This window comes from Paroedura picta, chromosome 15, assembly GCF_049243985.1.
Source record: "Paroedura picta isolate Pp20150507F chromosome 15, Ppicta_v3.0, whole genome shotgun sequence".
In the NCBI taxonomy this organism is placed as follows: domain Eukaryota; kingdom Metazoa; phylum Chordata; class Lepidosauria; order Squamata; family Gekkonidae; genus Paroedura; species Paroedura picta.
Genome location: NC_135383.1, coordinates 22641599 through 22664361, shown reverse-complemented (window position 1 = coordinate 22664361; position 22763 = coordinate 22641599). Strand labels below are relative to the sequence as shown.

General features: G+C 50.5%; 1 protein-coding gene and 1 long non-coding RNA gene across 5 annotated transcripts in view; both read left to right on the top strand.

Moving 5' to 3' along the window:
• The first annotated feature begins 1558 nt into the window (after positions 1-1558).
• LOC143824370 (uncharacterized) lies at positions 1559-2787 on the top strand. The gene is made up of 3 exons (XR_013226762.1): positions 1559-1595; positions 1953-2036; positions 2293-2787. It is a non-coding gene; the product is annotated as an uncharacterized LOC143824370 (long non-coding RNA).
• A 4658-nt stretch (positions 2788-7445) lies between these two features.
• CA4 (carbonic anhydrase 4) overlaps positions 7446-22763 on the top strand; it is a 58367-nt gene continuing 43049 nt past the window's right edge. The window contains exons 1-4 of one of the 4 annotated variants that reach the window (XM_077311303.1): positions 7446-8489; positions 9839-10195; positions 15963-16999; positions 18569-18925. In XM_077311303.1, coding sequence (XP_077167418.1) covers positions 18769-18925 — 157 coding nt within the window. In that variant the 5' untranslated portion in view covers positions 7446-8489; positions 9839-10195; positions 15963-16999; positions 18569-18768. The other 3 variants (XM_077311306.1, XM_077311304.1, XM_077311305.1) reach the window with 3 other exon arrangements.

The following is a 22763-nucleotide window of genomic DNA, read 5'->3' as shown; positions in this document are numbered from 1 at the left end:
TCCAAGTGACAGTCTTTCAGATATTTCAAGAGAGCCCTCCTGTCCCCTCTCAACCTCCTCTTCTCCAGACTGAACATTCCCCTCAGTCTTTCCTCACAGGGCTTGGTCCCCAGGCCCCAGATCATTCTCCTCATTCTCCTCTGCAGCCTTTCCAGAGCCAGCTTGGTGTAGTGGTTAGGAGTGCGGACTTCTAATCTGGCGTGCCGGGTTTGATTCTGCACTCACCCACATGCAGCCAGATTGGTGACCTTGGGCTCGCCACAGCACTGATAATGCTGTTCTGACCAAGCAAGAATATCAGAGCTCTCTCAGCCTCACCCACCTCATAGGGTGTCTGTTGTTGGGAGAGGAAAGGGAAGGCGACTGTAAGCCGCTTTGAGCCTCCTTTGGGTAGAGAAAAGCGGCATATAAGAACCAACTCTTCTTCTTCTTCGGCCATCTTCTGCCTTTGGCACCTAGGATGAAATGGAGTCCACATCGCATCGATCTTCCAGCCTAGTGGCAGGGGACCTACTTGGAGGGATGCCGAGGTCAGAGATTTACTTGTCATCTTCACCAAAGAGAAGGTGCAAAATGCCTCAATGATTCCCACAGGAACTGGGAGGTATTCGAAGAGGATGCAGGCTCTGGGCCACAATAGGACAGGGCTGGAGTGCCGGTCCAAGACTAAAACAATGAGGGCGGAAGACTTCTGCTGTTTGGAGCAGCTCCAGTCACCTGAGCCTACTTTGACATCCAAATGGGCATCTATGGAGAGGGTGATAGTGATGGACAGCCCAAAAGGGTGGTCTGTAGCCTTAAACGAACAAAGAGGAAGCAGGTAACAGAGAAGAGCGGCCAGCAGCCGCCGGATGATCCCGACGAGGGACCATCCTATTAAGTCTGCGGGTTCAGTGATCACAGACTCCAATTCTTCAGAACAGCTCTTTTTATTTAGCAACTCCAGCAACAAGCTCCAAATACTGGACAGAGAAAAACAGGCAAACTCAAGCACTTTTATACCTTTCAGGCAGCCAGCTGCTGCCTCTTATTGGCTCTAAGCAGAGCAATCCGATTGGCCCTAGCGGAGCAATCTGATTGGTCCTTAAAGCAGGCCAAATGCCCACAGACACATCCACTACAGGGTCTCACCTGAGGACCGATGCCAAGCTGGAGAGGATGGAGATGGCCACCCTCAACCTCTTTCCAGTCCCGCCGTGGGGGAGCCGTTCTCCGCTGCCCTACTCCCCAAGGCTTAGGTCAGCATGGAGTTCCAGGGTTACGGGTTTGGTTACCTGAACCTTGGACGGATGGCTGGTGTTCATATGCTTATTTGTTTCTCCGCATGGGCGGGCCAGAGCTGCCCTTGCCTCAATTGCTCTGCCTTTCTCCTGCCTTACACTTGGTTCAATGTGCATTAAACACTTGCCCCTGGTAATCCCTTCTTCGGTGTGTCCTCAGGGCAGCACACAAAAGTGTTCTGGGATGCTAGAGGTGCGTGTTGTTGTTGTTTTTGACAGAGACCCAACTTCCCGAGCCTTCCACCCAAGCTAGTGAACAGATCTCTCCTCGGCGAGAAGAAGACCAGGGCAGTGACGCCTCTGCCACAGAGATCGGTGGGTGCTCTTTCATGCAGGTCCCAGGTATTTGGAAAAGGTGCGGTTGGTTTGCCCGTGAACAGCAGGAGATGACCCTTTTAGGGGAAAGGTTGTCTTTTGTAAATCATAGAATCATAGAGTTGGAAGGTACCTCTTGGGTCATCTAGTCCAACCCCCCCTCGCACTATGCAGGACACTCACAACTCTATCATTCATCCATTGTCACCTCCACCCCCTTGACCCTCCATAGAATCAGCCTCTCCTTCAGATGGCTATCCAGCCTGTTTAAAAATTTCCAAAGGTGGCATGCAAACACCCTCTGCTTTCTGTCTTGTATTATGCCCCATAAGTAAAAAAAATGTATGTTCTCCACAGACTGCATCCCATTAACGCCCTCCATGCGGTCTGCAGCTGTGCCTCGCCTGCAGCTTGCCCCAGGACCACAGGATGCACCTGGAGGTAAGCTTTAGCAGATAACTGGAGGGATTGCAAGTGGTTTTACTTCCAAAAGAATGTGCAACTGATAAAACAGGGGGTGAGCATTGCACATGTCTCCTTCCCTCCTATTGAGAGTCCAAGCTCTCCTCAGGGAAGGGGGCCAGGAATGTGCAGTGACTGCTGTCAAGCAGAATCAGTGAGAAGGCTGCTGTGGGGAGAACTGATGTAACCCCCCTCCAACTCCCAATGGATCACTGATTTCGTGTTTGGTTTGCAGATGATATGACTGGAGAGGAGGAGAAAGAACCTGCTGCACAGAGGACTGTTGAGGTTCCCAAGGGTGGCCTCTCTGCCGAAGAGCGGAGGAGGTAGAAAGGTGTCTCCCTGCTCACCAATCTTTGCCAGAGGCCCCTTGAGCAGAGAGAAGAGGACATGCGGCAGTGCATAATCCATGGAGGGAAAGGATGGACAGGATGGAGGCAATCTCCAACAGGGAAACGGAAAACTCAATGGAAGAAGTGAGATTGGCAAGGGAGGCGTTCCCTACCAGCATGCAGGAGAACAATGCCATTCTTCGTGGGACTGTGTGGTCTATGGACAGGATGGGAGACCTGGTGGAGAGGATTGTGCATTGTAAGTGCATTATCTATTGTGTGCAGAATAGGCCCTGGTCAAGAGGAAGAGAATAATAAAGCCCAGGGACAAGTATTCATCATGAGAGTCATTTGCTCGTCCAACCACCCACTTTCTTGTTTACAATAAAAGGTTTATTTCGCGATAGCCGTGCTTGTGGTGGTCATCATGTCTCTTGGGCATTCCAAGAGCAATGGAATGTGGCTCAGCTTAAAACATGGGGAATCCCTCCCAGGAATGTGCGAAGTTTTGAGGTTGTTATGGTGGGTGGGGGTAGTTTTTAAATGTTGACTCAAGAAGACAGGAAAGGCTACATTTGTTGAACCTTAACATTTATTAAACAGTTTTAATTTTACACCAACACACAACAGCAAAACAAACCTCCCTCTTTCCCTCCCTCCGTTCCCCTATAATAAACCAAAAAAATAAATAACTGGACATTTTTTTTGAACACCCCCCCTATCCTCCACCCACTATAACATAATTAACAATACATAAAATTTATTTTATTTATATTTAAACTTGTATACCGCTGCTCTCAGAGACTCGCTGTGGTTTCCAATAAAAATAAAAACAACCTGTCCCATAAAACCCCAGTACATTAAAAAATAGCTATACATAAATTCGTCAGAGTCAACTCCCCATCTCCCCTCCCCTGTCCAGTTGTAGTCACAAGCTCTTTTGTTAGGAGCAAGGGACCTACCTACCTGATTTTTGGGGGATTCACCGATAGTAACTCTGAGACCTCACCCCGGCCTCAACCATATGCCTGGCAGAAGAGCTCTGTCTTGCAGGCCCTGCGGAAAGCTGATAACTCCAGAAGGGCCCTTAGCTCTTCCAGGAGCTCATTCCATCAGGCTGGGGCCAGGACTGAAAAGGCCCTGGTTGAGTGAATGTCCCCTCTCCCTCCTCCCTCCCCCTCCTCACTTCTCCTTCAAGGTCCCCCACCCTCCCCCTCAGCTCCTTCAGTGGCGTATAACCCCCCCCCCCACTTTATCTCCCATCCAGTAGGCATGCTTCTCATTGTTGGTGGATCCCAGTATCCAAATCATGAGAGTGGATTGGCACTCAGCCAGTCTCAGAGAGTTCTGAGGTCAATCCTGCTTGCTGAAGATCCATTCGACTGATGTGTGTAAAGTAGGCTACAAAGCTACAACTGTATTTGGGGATGTGGAGCTCAGTGACTGAGACATCATGTAGTGCTGAGTCTCCTGTGGGGGCCAATGGTCAGGCAGCGCCTTGGACCACACAGATGGCATGCTGTGAATTTGGGGTCTTTGTATTACCAAACACATGGAGCTGGAATGTTGTTGTTTTTTTGGGCTTTGTATGATGATTGTAACTGTAAGCATCATTTGGATTTATAAATAACTAGGAATAAAGCCCATTGTAGCAAAAATACAATGGGCGCTAGCAGCCACTCCGGCTTTCCTGGGGGTGCGGGCAGGGGTCCCTGGAAGTGTCCGTGTTCCCTGCGAGCACTGTGGGGCCAGCGAGTGGGTAGAAAGGGAGAGGGGTAGCAGATGTGGCGCATGGTGGGCAGCACGCAGCATGGCAGGGGTCCCGGGGCAGCGTGAGGGAAGGAAACTTACCGATAAGAGCAGCCATTTTCGAGGGTGGGCAGCGGCTCCGCGGCATCCTTGTCATGTCAGCGGGCAGGGAAAGGAGGTGAGAAGGGAGGCCGTGGCTTCCTGCGGCGGCTCCCTGGCAGCCTCATGATGTGGGCGATGAAGTGGGAGCGCGGGTGGCGGCTCCGTGGCGGGTTTTTTTGTCTGCAGCCATTTTGGAGGGCGGGCGGCTCCGTCTGCGGCTTGGGTGGCTGTTCAGTGGCTGGCGAGGGCAGGAGTTTGCAGGGGCGTCGTGCTGGCGGTGGCGAGCTGCGAGGGGCGTGGGAAGGGCGGTGGGGTGGGAAGGGCGGGGTGTAATGGCGGCTCTTCCGGTGCCCCCAATCACGGCACCGGCGTCGATCGCTCAGCTGGGCTGGGCGTCGGTGGGCTGCTGGGTCGTGCGACTTCCTGGCGTTATTTCTGTTGCCAGGCCACCGGGGGCTCCCAGGAGCTCGGGAGCTGCAGGCGGCGATGGGCCGCCGGGGAAAGCAGGCTGGATTCGGCGGTGATGGGGAGCCGGCCGGAGAGGCGGCGAAGCAGCGAGGCGGTGAGTGGGAAGCAGGGGGGGAGAAGGTCGCCGGCGGTGGCGAGCTGCGAGGGGCGTTTGCGGTGGGGGTGGGATGGGTGGGGAGTAATGGCGGCTCTTCCGGTGCCCCCAATCACAGCACCGGCGTCGATCGCTCAGCTCAGCTGGGCTGGGCGTCGGTGGGCTGCTGGGTCGTGCGACTTCCTGGCGTTATTTCTGTTGCCAGGCCACCGGGGGCTCCCAGGAGCTCGGGAGCTGCAGGCGGCGGCGATGGGCCGCCGGGGAAAGCAGGCTGGATGCGGCGGTGATGGGGAGCCGGCCGGAGAGGCGGCGAAGCAGCGAGGCGGTGAGTGGGAAGCAGGGGGGGAGAAGGTCGCCGGCGGTGGCGAGCTGCGAGGGGCGTTTGCGGTGGGGGTGGGAAGGGCGGGAAGTAATGGCGGCTCTTCCGGTGCCCCCAATCACGGCACCGGCGTCGATCGCTCAGCTCAGCTGGGTTGGGCGTCGGTGGCCTGCTGGGTTGTGAAACTTCCTGGCGTTATTTCTGTGGCGGCGGCCTGACGCGGCGAGAGGCCTCTCGCCGCGTCAGGCCGCCAGGCAGGGAGCCCCAAGCAGCCGCGCTCCGCGCGACTGCTGGGGGCTCCCTCAGGTGGCGGCCTGACGCGGCGAGAGGCCGGGAGCAACTGCTTTGCGCCTGCCGATTGGTCCCTCCGATTGTCCAATCCGGACCCTTCCTCATCCCGGACACATCCCGCCCCAGAACGCCTTACTCTTTTATTTAGTCCATGGTGCCCGCGGCGCCACGGGCGGTGTACAGATTATATAACTTAGTTTAAAAAATGAGTACAATTCACAATAATAACATCCTGCATATGGCTATGAACAAACAAGTTTTACAAGTTTTCACTGTATGACACCGTTCAGCCTTGCCTGTTTTGTTTTTTCTGGTTCATTTACTGCCCCCCCCCCTTTCCCATATGTGTTCTCCAAGAGGGCAAATCTCTGATGTCTGGAGATCCCTGGTAATACCAGGAGCCCTTCAGACACCACCTGGACCTTGTCCACACCAGGAATCTATGAAAATAAGGACCCAAACGTATGATGAGCAGAGAGCTCGAGTGATAACTAACAAGGAGCAGTGAAAACCTGATGAAGGATCACAATCACGGAGGAAGTTTGGGAAAACGGGATATGATTTACCTAGGAAGCCGTTTTGGTTGTGATTTATTTCTGTTATAATTTTGGATGGTTTTATAAAGTTTTGAATCATTACAAAAAGAAATAAAAAGATCTATTATTGATTTGGAATAGCCTGGACAATTCCTATATAGATACTTTTGGTGTGGATAGATCAGGAATCTAGCCTGGCACAGCGTCTGTCCCATTTTGGAGCTAATTTCCACTTCTGAATGACGTCGGGACAAATGAGGGCCTGTGTTGTGCCACGCCTTGGACCACCCCGGACTGGTGCCAACATCATCCGGAAGTGGAAATCAGCCCTGTGACCTGAGGAGTGCTGTTCTGGACTGAATTCCTGGTCCTGGAGGCTACCTAACTACCCTATATACTCACGTATAAGCCTAGTTTTTCAGCACATTTTTTCACACTGAAAAAGCCCTCCTTGGCTTATATGCGGGTATATACGGTAATTGAAATAAAAGCCTGTTCCCGCCAGCCAATCGTTGCATTGCCTTTGGAACATGTGTCCTGCAAGCTGAACTTGCTCTGGCAGCTTGTAGGACGTCAACGGATTGACTGAGGGACTCTGATCTTTTTTTCTTTTTGTCTTCAATGGCAAAAGGAAAGGCAATGCTGGATGGGAGAGCCTGTGATGATGGAGCTTTTCTCACCTTCGGATTATATGTGAGTCAATAAGTTTGCCCAGATATTATGGTAAAATGGGGTGCCTCGGCTTATATGTGGGCTGGCTTATATGCGAGTATATACGGTAAATGATGTAGAATGTGACAATGAGGAATTTTGGCACGCTGAGTTTTCTTCTCCATAAAAATGCTGGTTTCCCCATTTAACTTTGAAAACTGATCATGCTGTTCACGATTTATTGGTGGGAAGCTGTGTCCCAGCTAGAAGCCTTATTTGATTCATAGACTTATACAGATGTCCAGTCCTGGTCTGTCCCTTGAAAGCCTCATGGGGTGAAATGGCCACTGGGCATGAATTCTCCTTGGAATACTGTTTGGTTATGAGAAGATAAAACAGCCACTTAGCTGGCAAATTTTGTTGACATTTAGTATTTCCGTATTATCCGTTGTATGCATTTTCATTGGCTTGTTAGTAACATGCTTACAGTTTATATTCTATGTATTAACTGTATTGTTCTTTAATATATTCTTATTAGGGAAAAACACATTGTTGGCGGGAAATTGTATGTTCTGCATCAATTGGTCAGGTAACCAGGTTTTACATGGACCTTTTGGTTTCTGTTTGCTCAGTGCACGGCCCGTGTTCCCTTTGTCTGGTTACCACCTGGAGGTTGGCAACTGTATCTGAAGAGAGAAGACCGGAACCTGATTCTGCACCTGGGAATCCCTAGGCTCACTCTGGCTCAAGTGATTGATATCTGCCCTGATGATGCAACCTGGAAGCGTGGCAGTTTTCCTCCACGGAAGCCAAACATGAGAACAATAGGGATGCCAGCCTCCAAGTGGGACCTGGGAATCCCCAGGAACAACACCTCATCTCCAGGTTACAGAAATTAATTCCCCTGGCTGCAGGCTCAGTGGCATTGTGTCTCCCTGAGGTCCCTGTCTGCCCCAGGGCCGATTCCCAAATTTCCAGGAGGTCCCCACCCTGAAGCTGGCAACCCTTCCCCCCTCCCCCTCCCGTGGCCAGGGGACCTGGCAATGCCACCAGCATGCAGCTTTGTAATGGCAAAAAGCGCTCCTTGTATCAGATGTGGCCCTGTCCACAGGTCAAGGTATGGCCCAGTTTTTAGAAGAACTTATGCTACATGTGCAGGGAGGAATCATTTTGCCAAAATGAGCCCTCTCCCCTTCACAGTAATATGAATCCTTTTTCAACCTTTTCACCGTGGATAAGTCCCTGAAATTTTTTTTTTAGGAGCCCCGGAAGTGATGTCATCTGGCCACGCCTCCCTGCCACACCCCTGGACGTGACATCACCACCCGTGTTAACAGGCAGGCTCGAGGTGGACTGAGGGGAGGAGAGACAGGAGGTGGTTTAAGCTTCGCCTAGCTTGTGGCCGCAGACCCCCTCTAGAGCTCCTGCAGATACGCCAGTGGGCTGCGGTCCCCTGGCTGGGAATCCGTGCTCTAGACACAGGAGGAATTGCTGCTGCTGCTCACCAGCAAGCTAATTCTACACAGGAAGCCCAGATGGTAAAGCACAGGGACTGTGGCTGGTTGAGCAATTTGCCGGAGCCATCCCCATCCCCCAGGGCGTTTCATCACACCTGACACACGAAAGACACACCGCACAAGGACAAGCATGACCCCGGCTTCCTTTGTGGGTACGAGCATCCCTGCAGGCGTGGTCTTACAACACGCAATTTCGCAGTCTGTGTTCCAGATAAGACGGATCCGCTACCGTTGGGCAGGTCCGCCTGCAGTGCCCTTGACTTTTTCTTCCCTCTTTTGAGTTGCCTCCTTTATTCGCAGCCTTTCTCTTCCATCGGGACCCAAAGCGACCGATGGGATTCTCCTCGCGCCTAGCCCACAACAACCCTGTGAGGTAGGTTAGGTTGAGTGCTTGCGAATGGCCCAAGGCCACCCAGCCAACCCATGGCACAAGGGGGTTGACTTCTAGGGTTGTCACCTCCAGTTGAAGATTTCCTGGAATTACAACCAATCTCCAGACAATCCCTGGGGGGGAATGGCTGCTTCAGAATGTTGGTTCCATGGTGTTCTCCCTCTCTGAGGTTCCTCCCCTCGCTCTGCCCCCAAATCTCCAGGAACTTCCCACCCCAGAGATGGCAACCCTAAAGGGTCCTGACAAACTTGGAAGGACTTTCAGGCAGGGTGGGGCTGTGTTAATGCTGAACCACTGACCCTGCTCCAGGCAGTGCTGTCAATAATATTTGGGTTGCCACCCCTGGGTTGGGAACAACCTGGAGCTTTTGGCGGGGGGGGGGGGAGCCTGGGCAGGGGGGAGTTTGATGAAGGGAGGGTCCTCAGCAGGCTGTAAGGACCCAAAGTCCCCCCTCCAAAGCAGCCAGTAGCTCCAGGGGAGTTGATCTTGGTCCTCTGACGACTGATGGTAACAGCAGGAGATTTCCGCTTGTTACCTGCAGTTTGGCAACCCTAACTTGAGTTCATTCCCAAATAACTCCAGGGTGGGTGGGTAGGTGACCTTCTTCCTGTTTTCTTCAAGGGGCCTCCCTTTTGACTGCTCCCTCTCAGCCTTTCCCTTTCATTTTCACAACCTTTTCTTTTCTCCTGTTCTTCTGTCTCTGTCGGGTTTTCCTTTGGGTCTTTCGGTGCCTTTTCCTCATTCAGCCGAATTTGCCCTTCTGTCTTCTCTAGTGTCCTTTTCCCCACCAAATTCAGGGGAGGGGGGAGAGTAGGACCAGTACTTGAGCAGTACGGGGGGGGGGGTGTCTCTGTGTGTGTGTGGCATCCCTAATAGGGGCTCTATTTAGACATAACAATAGTAATAACAGTAATAACAACACCATTGTTCACTCCATGTTCACTGGGTTCTGCATATGAGTATTATGGGAGAGAGACAAAGAGGCACATTTTAATATCTATCATGCAGAACTTTATAAACTAGATAGATCTCCTCCTTTACTTATCTGGTTGCTGTTTTTTTCCACCTTTCCCCTGGGGATGATTTTGCAACTCTTTGGGCCTTTTGGGCTGTCTTTTTCTAGCGTTCTGGAGACCAGGTTCCAATTACAAGGAAGACAGCTGGGACAATCCAACCCGAAGAGCCAAGAAATTCATCTGATATTTTTTACTTATCTTGAACTTACCCCAGTTCAAGAATGATAAGGGGAGCGGGGGGGGGGGGGAGAGCAGGTAGGGAAGAGAATGAGAGAGAGTTCAACAGAAGTAATAATTTACTAGTGATCTCTTCAGTTCATTCTGCAGGGCTGGAAAAGGACCATCGGGTTCTCTTTTACAGCGGCCGTATTAAGAGGTGTGGAGGAAGTTAAGCAATTTGAAAAAGGAGAGAGAAAGAGAGAGAGACACACACACAATCATTACTGCAGTTTATAGCTGGAGGAATTAAAAAGGGGAGGAGTCCTTACCTTCCTGCCCTGGGCCAGCCGGGAGAGATGACCAGGATTCCCCTGCTCCTGTATAAAACTCTGGGGCAGGTCGGATCATGCAGATACAGCGTCCTCCCAGCGCATCTGGAAGAGCCCGAGAGGATGGGACCGTTCCAGTGCCTGGTCCTCTTCTCCCTCTACAGCGCTGGGGCTGCTTCAGCAGGTAAGTTCCTCTGGGAGATGCCCCATTTCCTGAACCTTCATTTTAGGACCGCTTTCTTGGAAATCCCTGTGGCTCATTTGCCTCAAAGTGCTGCTGCAGGGTTTAACATTAAGGGGGGGGGGGACACCTCCAATCATTTCGTTTTATGATCTGTACTTTCTCCTGGTTTAGTGGGTTGCTTTTCTCGTCTTTTGTTTGCATATCGGGAAGTCTAATCCTGCAATTTATTAAGATTACAAACAAGGGTGTGTGGGGGGGTCATTAAAAAGGCTTTTGGCAAAACTGCCACAGGAGGATGCTCTATGCATGTTGTGGCCATTTGGTTTCTTCCGTTATTTGTGATGTGCTTGACCTGGTATCAGGTTCTCATGGAAGGAAGTGAAAAGGATGCTCTTATCTCTGGCTTGATTTCTTTGGCCCCATCACCCCAAACGGAAAGGGTTGCTTTGTTCTCCTACCCAGCCTCCAGTTTGGTGTAGTGGTTAGGAGTACGGACTTCTAATCTGGCATGCCGGGTTCGATTCTGCTCTCCCCCACATGCAACCAGCGGGGTGACCTTGGGCTTGCCATGGCACTGATAAAACTATTCTGACCGGGCAGTGATATCAGGGCTCTCTCAGCCTCACCTACCTCACAGGGTGTCTGTTGTGGGGAGAGGAAAAGGAAGGCAGCTGTAAGCCACTGTGAGACTCCTTCGGTTAGAGAAAAGTGGCATATAAGAACCAACTCTTCTTCTTCTTCTCCACGAAGCATAGACAGATAGACAGACATATCTTTATTACTGTCATAGACCAGCAAATAAGAAGCATATTATTTATTTATTTTTATTTAATTTTTTTAAATTATAGGCTTTTATTTGTTGAAGCTTGACCGTTTCAACACAAATGGACAGATTTTGGGGTTGTTTATCCTCTTTTGTTGCTTGCAGAAATGGTTCTCTCCTCTTTTATGTTCACAACAGCCCTGTGAGGTAGGTTAGAGTGAGCAAGAGCAACTGACCTTAGGGACCTTCCTTGCGTTTTGAACCCAGGTCTCCCCAGCAGCTGGGGAGTCCCACCAGTACACCTTTGGGGGTGGTAGATTACAGTGGATGAGTGATAGGCTTGTGAGTGTCCTGCATAGTGCAGGGGGTTAGACTAGATGACCCAGGATGTCCCTTCCAACTCTATGATTCTATGATTCTATGAGATCTTGTCAGTCCTTGGCTGGGAAGAATGAAATAGGGGAATGGGACTTTCCTGCAGTTGCGGTCGCTCCATCCCCCCCAGAAGTGATCAGAGGATCAAATTTGCATCTCGTCAAAGTGACCTCCTTGTGGCAGCTCAGTTTGCATCCAAATGTCGCTGCCAGCAAATTTGCCAAGCTGTCGTCCTTCCACCAGGGCACGAAGCAGGTGTGCTCAGTGGGGGCGATTCTAGAAAAACTGTCTGGACAAGCCAAGGAGGAGGAGTATTATTAGGGGACAAAGGATTCTGTTATATACAATTTTGCATAAGCAAGGATTGAACAAAGATTTGATTTGTGCTGGATTCAGGTGGGTCGCCGTGTTGGTCTGAACCAGCACAACAAAACAAAATCGGAGTCCAGTGTCACCAACAAAGATGTATTTAAGGCCCGAGCGCAAGTGTTCGTCTTAAAGATGGACTCTGGTTTTGTTTGATTGATTTGTGCTGTGTGACTTCTTTGAGAGCCAGTTTGGTGTAGTGGTTAGGAGTGGTTTGATTCTACGCTCCCTCACATGCAGCCAGCTGGGTGACCTTGGGCTCACCACAGCATTGATAAAGCTGTTCTGACCGAGCAGGAATATCAGGGCTCTCTCAGCCTCACCCACCTCACAAGGTGTCTGTTGTAGGAGAGGAATGGGAAGGCGAATGTAAGCCGCTTTGAGCCTCCTTTGGGTAGGGAAAAGCGGCACATAAAAACCAACTCTTCTTCTTTATACTGAGGCTGCAACTGGAGGGCAGAGGTCTCAAGGGGCCGTTCAAAATATTCCTGGGAGCACCCTACGACTTCTTTGAGCCAACCCCAGAGTGTGGGGGGCTGCTGGAGCAGGTCCCAGAAGAGCTCTGCAAGGTCCCTCCTGGATAATTGGCTCAAAGCCAGAGCCAAATTATTGTCTGTGGCATCTTAATTCAAAAGCGGGGGCGACAGGCTGGAAGCGGACAATTTCCCTCTCAGTGGCAGATCAGGCTCCTCCAGGGCAACTGGCCATCCTGGAGTTAAATGAATGCGTCTCCATGGAGCGTGTCCCTATTGTTTAGGGAAAAGGCAGACAGATTGGGAAGTTTTTCTTGGATTATGAAGAATGGCCCCTTGAGTAAATATCCTATACCGTTATCTGCAGAGACACACAAATGTATTTTTAAAATATTATATAAACAGCATCGTGTTTAGGAAGGGGGTCTGTTCAAGCAAACAAAGTGCTGGACTTGAATCAGGGTGGGGGCAGGGACCTGGTTCAAAGAGCACCTTTGCTGCCAAACAACTGAAGTGTGATCCAACCCTGCACAGGGTGGAGAATGTTTGGACGCAGGGCAGCCGATGAGCCAGAATCAGAACGGGCAAAAACACAGCTCCCCTATCCAGAAGGCATGACTAACATCTAGGACTCATGGCCAGAACGTGTAGACAAGGCCACACGCTTAGATAACTTTTATAGGACAGCAAACAAAGTCCTGGAGGAGAGCTGGCAGAGCACAGATCTGGGACTCACGTGGCCATAGGCCATGGTGTCACCATTTCCATACCCACCACTGCAATGTGGGGTTGATATAGGGCTGCCAATTCTGGGTTGCGAAAGCCCTAGAGCAGTGGTTCTCAACCTACCTGATGGCGCAGCCCTTTTTGGTGACCCAAAGGAGTCGTAAGGTTGCGTGCTCTGGCACACTCTGGCCGCTTTGGCGATCATGGAAGCCCAAGGCAGCCAGTGCCATGTTGCTGGCCACCTCAGGCTTCTGTGTTTGCCGAAGCTGCCAGGGCACGCTGGAGTGTGCAACCCTTGCGCCATTAGGAAGGTGGTGGCCTCTGCGATCCCTAGGAAAAGGGTAGATTGACCCCCAAAGGGGTCACGACCCCCAGGTTGAGAACCACTGCCCTAGAGATTTGGGGATTTGGGAACAGGGTTTGGGGAGAGTGGAATGCCCTAGAGTTTACTCTCCAAAGCAGACATTTTCTTCAGGGGAACTGATCTCTGAAGATCAATTGTCATTCCACGAGACTTCACATGGAGGTTGGCAGCTCTACATGGAACCCACCCTCCAAAACAGCCACTTATACTGGATTGCTGTAATCTGGGGATAAGTTGTAATTCTGGGAGAACCCCAGGCCCCACTTGGAGGTTGGCAACTCTGGAACCAGCCTACTTAGATGGATTTCTGTGGGAATTAGACCCACTCAATCGGCCATGATAATTCAATGGATCCTCCATGTGAAGAAGCAGAGGACCTCTGAATGCTAGTTCCTGAGGGCAAGCATACGGGGAGGGTGGGCCCTCATGTCCTGGGAGGGTGGGCCCTTATGCCCTGGTGGAGAGGCTTCCTGGTACTTTCTGACCTGGAAGCGGTAAATGTTATTAGAAGAACATTTTGAATAATCAAGACAGAATCCTCTCATCCTCACTTCTCTCTCGGCTGATGACTACTCCTTAAGGGGAAAAAATCCCTCCTACAGAAAACAATCCAGGAAGAGAAGGATTTTGGGCTATTCACTGCCACGCAGTGCCACGCTTCCAGGTTGCATCATCAGGGCAGATATCAATGGCGGCTCTTCCGGTGCCCCCAATCACGGCACCGGCGTCGATCGCTCAGCTCAGCTGGGTTGGGCGTCGGTGGCCTGCTGGGTTGTGAAACTTCCTGGCGTTATTTCTGTGGCGGCGGCCTGACGCGGCGAGAGGCCTCTCGCCGCGTCAGGCCGCCAGGCAGGGAGCCCCAAGCAGCCGCGCTCCGCGCGACTGCTGGGGGCTCCCTCGGGTGGCAGCCTGACGCGGCGAGAGGCCGGGAGCAACTGCTTTGCGCCTGCCGATTGGTCCCTCCGATTGTCCAATCCGGACCCTTCCTCATCCCGGACACATCCCGCCCCAGAACGCCTTACTCTTTTATTTAGTCCATGGTGCCCGCGGCGCCACGGGCGGTGTACAGATTATATAACTTAGTTTAAAAAATGAGTACAATTCACAATAATAACATCCTGCATATGGCTATGAACAAACAAGTTTTACAAGTTTTCACTGTATGACACCGTTCAGCCTTGCCTGTTTTGTTTTTTCTGGTTCATTTACTGCCCCCCCCCCTTTCCCATATGTGTTCTCCAAGAGGGCAAATCTCTGATGTCTGGAGATCCCTGGTAATACCAGGAGCCCTTCAGACACCACCTGGACCTTGTCCACACCAGGAATCTATGAAAATAAGGACCCAAACGTATGATGAGCAGAGAGCTCGAGTGATAACTAACAAGGAGCAGTGAAAACCTGATGAAGGATCACAATCACGGAGGAAGTTTGGGAAAACGGGATATGATTTACCTAGGAAGCCGTTTTGGTTGTGATTTATTTCTGTTATAATTTTGGATGGTTTTATAAAGTTTTGAATCATTACAAAAAGAAATAAAAAGATCTATTATTGATTTGGAATAGCCTGGACAATTCCTATATAGATACTTTTGGTGTGGATAGATCAGGAATCTAGCCTGGCACAGCGTCTGTCCCATTTTGGAGCTAATTTCCACTTCTGAATGACGTCGGGACAAATGAGGGCCTGTGTTGTGCCACGCCTTGGACCACCCCGGACTGGTGCCAACATCATCCGGAAGTGGAAATCAGCCCTGTGACCTGAGGAGTGCTGTTCTGGACTGAATTCCTGGTCCTGGAGGCTACCTAACTACCCTATATACTCACGTATAAGCCTAGTTTTTCAGCACATTTTTTCACACTGAAAAAGCCCTCCTTGGCTTATATGCGGGTATATACGGTAATTGAAATAAAAGCCTGTTCCCGCCAGCCAATCGTTGCATTGCCTTTGGAACATGTGTCCTGCAAGCTGAACTTGCTCTGGCAGCTTGTAGGACGTCAACGGATTGACTGAGGGACTCTTTTTTTCTTTTTGTCTTCAATGGCAAAAGGAAAGGCAATGCTGGATGGGAGAGCCTGTGATGATGGAGCTTTTCTCACCTTCGGATTATATGTGAGTCAATAAGTTTGCCCAGATATTATGGTAAAATGGGGTGCCTCGGCTTATATGTGGGCTGGCTTATATGCGAGTATATACGGTAAATGATGTAGAATGTGACAATGAGGAATTTTGGCACGCTGAGTTTTCTTCTCCATAAAAATGCTGGTTTCCCCATTTAACTTTGAAAACTGATCATGCTGTTCACGATTTATTGGTGGGAAGCTGTGTCCCAGCTAGAAGCCTTATTTGATTCATAGACTTATACAGATGTCCAGTCCTGGTCTGTCCCTTGAAAGCCTCATGGGGTGAAATGGCCACTGGGCATGAATTCTCCTTGGAATACTGTTTGGTTATGAGAAGATAAAACAGCCACTTAGCTGGCAAATTTTGTTGACATTTAGTATTTCCGTATTATCCGTTGTATGCATTTTCATTGGCTTGTTAGTAACATGCTTACAGTTTATATTCTATGTATTAACTGTATTGTTCTTTAATATATTCTTATTAGGGAAAAACACATTGTTGGCGGGAAATTGTATGTTCTGCATCAATTGGTCAGGTAACCAGGTTTTACATGGACCTTTTGGTTTCTGTTTGCTCAGTGCACGGCCCGTGTTCCCTTTGTCTGGTTACCACCTGGAGGTTGGCAACTGTATCTGAAGAGAGAAGACCGGAACCTGATTCTGCACCTGGGAATCCCTAGGCTCACTCTGGCTCAAGTGATTGATATCTGCCCTGATGATGCAACCTGGAAGCGTGGCAGTTTTCCTCCACGGAAGCCAACCATGAGAACAATAGGGATGCCAGCCTCCAAGTGGGACCTGGGAATCCCCAGGAACAACACCTCATCTCCAGGTTACAGAAATTAATTCCCCTGGCTGCAGGCTCAGTGGCATTGTGTCTCCCTGAGGTCCCTGTCTGCCCCAGGGCCGATTCCCAAATTTCCAGGAGGTCCCCACCCTGAAGCTGGCAACCCTTCCCCCCTCCCCCTCCCGTGGCCAGGGGACCTGGCAATGCCACCAGCATGCAGCTTTGTAATGGCAAAAAGCGCTCCTTGTATCAGATGTGGCCCTGTCCACAGGTCAAGGTATGGCCCAGTTTTTAGAAGAACTTATGCTACATGTGCAGGGAGGAATCATTTTGCCAAAATGAGCCCTCTCCCCTTCACAGTAATATGAATCCTTTTTCAACCTTTTCACCGTGGATAAGTCCCTGAAATTTTTTTTTTAGGAGCCCCGGAAGTGATGTCATCTGGCCACGCCTCCCTGCCACACCCCTGGACGTGACATCACCACCCGTGTTAACAGGCAGGCTCGAGGTGGACTGAGGGGAGGAGAGACAGGAGGTGGTTTAAGCTTCGCCTAGCTTGTGGCCGCAGACCCCCTCTAGAGCTCCTGCAGATACGCCAGTGGGCTGCGGTCCCCTGGCTGGGAATCCGTGCTCTAGACACAGGAGGAATTGCTGCTGCTGCTCACCAGCAAGCTAATTCTACACAGGAAGCCCAGATGGTAAAGCACAGGGACTGTGGCTGGTTGAGCAATTTGCCGGAGCCATCCCCATCCCCCAGGGCGTTTCATCACACCTGACACACGAAAGACACACCGCACAAGGACAAGCATGACCCCGGCTTCCTTTGTGGGTACGAGCATCCCTGCAGGCGTGGTCTTACAACACGCAATTTCGCAGTCTGTGTTCCAGATAAGACGGATCCGCTACCGTTGGGCAGGTCCGCCTGCAGTGCCCTTGACTTTTTCTTCCCTCTTTTGAGTTGCCTCCTTTATTCGCAGCCTTTCTCTTCCATCGGGACCCAAAGCGACCGATGGGATTCTCCTCGCGCCTAGCCCACAACAACCCTGTGAGGTAGGTTAGGTTGAGTGCTTGCGAATGGCCCAAGGCCACCCAGCCAACCCATGGCACAAGGGGGTTGACTTCTAGGGTTGTCACCTCCAGTTGAAGATTTCCTGGAATTACAACCAATCTCCAGACAATCCCTGGGGGGGAATGGCTGCTTCAGAATGTTGGTTCCATGGTGTTCTCCCTCTCTGAGGTTCCTCCCCTCGCTCTGCCCCCAAATCTCCAGGAACTTCCCACCCCAGAGATGGCAACCCTAAAGGGTCCTGACAAACTTGGAAGGACTTTCAGGCAGGGTGGGGCTGTGTTAATGCTGAACCACTGACCCTGCTCCAGGCAGTGCTGTCAATAATATTTGGGTTGCCACCCCTGGGTTGGGAACAACCTGGAGCTTTTGGCGGGGGGGGGGGAGCCTGGGCAGGGGGGAGTTTGATGAAGGGAGGGTCCTCAGCAGGCTGTAAGGACCCAAAGTCCCCCCTCCAAAGCAGCCAGTAGCTCCAGGGGAGTTGATCTTGGTCCTCTGACGACTGATGGTAACAGCAGGAGATTTCCGCTTGTTACCTGCAGTTTGGCAACCCTAACTTGAGTTCATTCCCAAATAACTCCAGGGTGGGTGGGTAGGTGACCTTCTTCCTGTTTTCTTCAAGGGGCCTCCCTTTTGACTGCTCCCTCTCAGCCTTTCCCTTTCATTTTCACAACCTTTTCTTTTCTCCTGTTCTTCTGTCTCTGTCGGGTTTTCCTTTGGGTCTTTCGGTGCCTTTTCCTCATTCAGCCGAATTTGCCCTTCTGTCTTCTCTAGTGTCCTTTTCCCCACCAAATTCAGGGGAGGGGGGAGAGTAGGACCAGTACTTGAGCAGTACGGGGGGGGGGGTGTCTCTGTGTGTGTGTGGCATCCCTAATAGGGGCTCTATTTAGACATAACAATAGTAATAACAGTAATAACAACACCATTGTTCACTCCATGTTCACTGGGTTCTGCATATGAGTATTATGGGAGAGAGACAAAGAGGCACATTTTAATATCTATCATGCAGAACTTTATAAACTAGATAGATCTCCTCCTTTACTTATCTGGTTGCTGTTTTTTTCCACCTTTCCCCTGGGGATGATTTTGCAACTCTTTGGGCCTTTTGGGCTGTCTTTTTCTAGCGTTCTGGAGACCAGGTTCCAATTACAAGGAAGACAGCTGGGACAATCCAACCCGAAGAGCCAAGAAATTCATCTGATATTTTTTACTTATCTTGAACTTACCCCAGTTCAAGAATGATAAGGGGAGCGGGGGGGGGGGGGAGAGCAGGTAGGGAAGAGAATGAGAGAGAGTTCAACAGAAGTAATAATTTACTAGTGATCTCTTCAGTTCATTCTGCAGGGCTGGAAAAGGACCATCGGGTTCTCTTTTACAGCGGCCGTATTAAGAGGTGTGGAGGAAGTTAAGCAATTTGAAAAAGGAGAGAGAAAGAGAGAGAGACACACACACAATCATTACTGCAGTTTATAGCTGGAGGAATTAAAAAGGGGAGGAGTCCTTACCTTCCTGCCCTGGGCCAGCCGGGAGAGATGACCAGGATTCCCCTGCTCCTGTATAAAACTCTGGGGCAGGTCGGATCATGCAGATACAGCGTCCTCCCAGCGCATCTGGAAGAGCCCGAGAGGATGGGACCGTTCCAGTGCCTGGTCCTCTTCTCCCTCTACAGCGCTGGGGCTGCTTCAGCAGGTAAGTTCCTCTGGGAGATGCCCCATTTCCTGAACCTTCATTTTAGGACCGCTTTCTTGGAAATCCCTGTGGCTCATTTGCCTCAAAGTGCTGCTGCAGGGTTTAACATTAAGGGGGGGGGGGACACCTCCAATCATTTCGTTTTATGATCTGTACTTTCTCCTGGTTTAGTGGGTTGCTTTTCTCGTCTTTTGTTTGCATATCGGGAAGTCTAATCCTGCAATTTATTAAGATTACAAACAAGGGTGTGTGGGGGGGTCATTAAAAAGGCTTTTGGCAAAACTGCCACAGGAGGATGCTCTATGCATGTTGTGGCCATTTGGTTTCTTCCGTTATTTGTGATGTGCTTGACCTGGTATCAGGTTCTCATGGAAGGAAGTGAAAAGGATGCTCTTATCTCTGGCTTGATTTCTTTGGCCCCATCACCCCAAACGGAAAGGGTTGCTTTGTTCTCCTACCCAGCCTCCAGTTTGGTGTAGTGGTTAGGAGTACGGACTTCTAATCTGGCATGCCGGGTTCGATTCTGCTCTCCCCCACATGCAACCAGCGGGGTGACCTTGGGCTTGCCATGGCACTGATAAAACTATTCTGACCGGGCAGTGATATCAGGGCTCTCTCAGCCTCACCTACCTCACAGGGTGTCTGTTGTGGGGAGAGGAAAAGGAAGGCAGCTGTAAGCCACTGTGAGACTCCTTCGGTTAGAGAAAAGTGGCATATAAGAACCAACTCTTCTTCTTCTTCTCCACGAAGCATAGACAGATAGACAGACATATCTTTATTACTGTCATAGACCAGCAAATAAGAAGCATATTATTTATTTATTTTTATTTAATTTTTTTAAATTATAGGCTTTTATTTGTTGAAGCTTGACCGTTTCAACACAAATGGACAGATTTTGGGGTTGTTTATCCTCTTTTGTTGCTTGCAGAAATGGTTCTCTCCTCTTTTATGTTCACAACAGCCCTGTGAGGTAGGTTAGAGTGAGCAAGAGCAACTGACCTTAGGGACCTTCCTTGCGTTTTGAACCCAGGTCTCCCCAGCAGCTGGGGAGTCCCACCAGTACACCTTTGGGGGTGGTAGATTACAGTGGATGAGTGATAGGCTTGTGAGTGTCCTGCATAGTGCAGGGGGTTAGACTAGATGACCCAGGATGTCCCTTCCAACTCTATGATTCTATGATTCTATGAGATCTTGTCAGTCCTTGGCTGGGAAGAATGAAATAGGGGAATGGGACTTTCCTGCAGTTGCGGTCGCTCCATCCCCCCCAGAAGTGATCAGAGGATCAAATTTGCATCTCGTCAAAGTGACCTCCTTGTGGCAGCTCAGTTTGCATCCAAATGTCGCTGCCAGCAAATTTGCCAAGCTGTCGTCCTTCCACCAGGGCACGAAGCAGGTGTGCTCAGTGGGGGCGATTCTAGAAAAACTGTCTGGACAAGCCAAGGAGGAGGAGTATTATTAGGGGACAAAGGATTCTGTTATATACAATTTTGCATAAGCAAGGATTGAACAAAGATTTGATTTGTGCTGGATTCAGGTGGGTCGCCGTGTTGGTCTGAACCAGCACAACAAAACAAAATCGGAGTCCAGTGTCACCAACAAAGATGTATTTAAGGCCCGAGCGCAAGTGTTCGTCTTAAAGATGGACTCTGGTTTTGTTTGATTGATTTGTGCTGTGTGACTTCTTTGAGAGCCAGTTTGGTGTAGTGGTTAGGAGTGGTTTGATTCTACGCTCCCTCACATGCAGCCAGCTGGGTGACCTTGGGCTCACCACAGCATTGATAAAGCTGTTCTGACCGAGCAGGAATATCAGGGCTCTCTCAGCCTCACCCACCTCACAAGGTGTCTGTTGTAGGAGAGGAATGGGAAGGCGAATGTAAGCCGCTTTGAGCCTCCTTTGGGTAGGGAAAAGCGGCACATAAAAACCAACTCTTCTTCTTTATACTGAGGCTGCAACTGGAGGGCAGAGGTCTCAAGGGGCCGTTCAAAATATTCCTGGGAGCACCCTACGACTTCTTTGAGCCAACCCCAGAGTGTGGGGGGCTGCTGGAGCAGGTCCCAGAAGAGCTCTGCAAGGTCCCTCCTGGATAATTGGCTCAAAGCCAGAGCCAAATTATTGTCTGTGGCATCTTAATTCAAAAGCGGGGGCGACAGGCTGGAAGCGGACAATTTCCCTCTCAGTGGCAGATCAGGCTCCTCCAGGGCAACTGGCCATCCTGGAGTTAAATGAATGCGTCTCCATGGAGCGTGTCCCTATTGTTTAGGGAAAAGGCAGACAGATTGGGAAGTTTTTCTTGGATTATGAAGAATGGCCCCTTGAGTAAATATCCTATACCGTTATCTGCAGAGACACACAAATGTATTTTTAAAATATTATATAAACAGCATCGTGTTTAGGAAGGGGGTCTGTTCAAGCAAACAAAGTGCTGGACTTGAATCAGGGTGGGGGCAGGGACCTGGTTCAAAGAGCACCTTTGCTGCCAAACAACTGAAGTGTGATCCAACCCTGCACAGGGTGGAGAATGTTTGGACGCAGGGCAGCCGATGAGCCAGAATCAGAACGGGCAAAAACACAGCTCCCCTATCCAGAAGGCATGACTAACATCTAGGACTCATGGCCAGAACGTGTAGACAAGGCCACACGCTTAGATAACTTTTATAGGACAGCAAACAAAGTCCTGGAGGAGAGCTGGCAGAGCACAGATCTGGGACTCACGTGGCCATAGGCCATGGTGTCACCATTTCCATACCCACCACTGCAATGTGGGGTTGATATAGGGCTGCCAATTCTGGGTTGCGAAAGCCCTAGAGCAGTGGTTCTCAACCTACCTGATGGCGCAGCCCTTTTTGGTGACCCAAAGGAGTCGTAAGGTTGCGTGCTCTGGCACACTCTGGCCGCTTTGGCGATCATGGAAGCCCAAGGCAGCCAGTGCCATGTTGCTGGCCACCTCAGGCTTCTGTGTTTGCCGAAGCTGCCAGGGCACGCTGGAGTGTGCAACCCTTGCGCCATTAGGAAGGTGGTGGCCTCTGCGATCCCTAGGAAAAGGGTAGATTGACCCCCAAAGGGGTCACGACCCCCAGGTTGAGAACCACTGCCCTAGAGATTTGGGGATTTGGGAACAGGGTTTGGGGAGAGTGGAATGCCCTAGAGTTTACTCTCCAAAGCAGACATTTTCTTCAGGGGAACTGATCTCTGAAGATCAATTGTCATTCCACGAGACTTCACATGGAGGTTGGCAGCTCTACATGGAACCCACCCTCCAAAACAGCCACTTATACTGGATTGCTGTAATCTGGGGATAAGTTGTAATTCTGGGAGAACCCCAGGCCCCACTTGGAGGTTGGCAACTCTGGAACCAGCCTACTTAGATGGATTTCTGTGGGAATTAGACCCACTCAATCGGCCATGATAATTCAATGGATCCTCCATGTGAAGAAGCAGAGGACCTCTGAATGCTAGTTCCTGAGGGCAAGCATACGGGGAGGGTGGGCCCTCATGTCCTGGGAGGGTGGGCCCTTATGCCCTGGTGGAGAGGCTTCCTGGTACTTTCTGACCTGGAAGCGGTAAATGTTATTAGAAGAACATTTTGAATAATCAAGACAGAATCCTCTCATCCTCACTTCTCTCTCGGCTGATGACTACTCCTTAAGGGGAAAAAATCCCTCCTACAGAAAACAATCCAGGAAGAGAAGGATTTTGGGCTATTCACAATCTTCTTCTTGAGACTCAAGGTGGATGGTGCCATGTAAATCAATGCACATCTCATGCACAGCAGCCATGCGTGGGAGAACCCACCCCAAGAACGTATCAACCGCAGGGGGTGGTGGGAAGAACAGACAC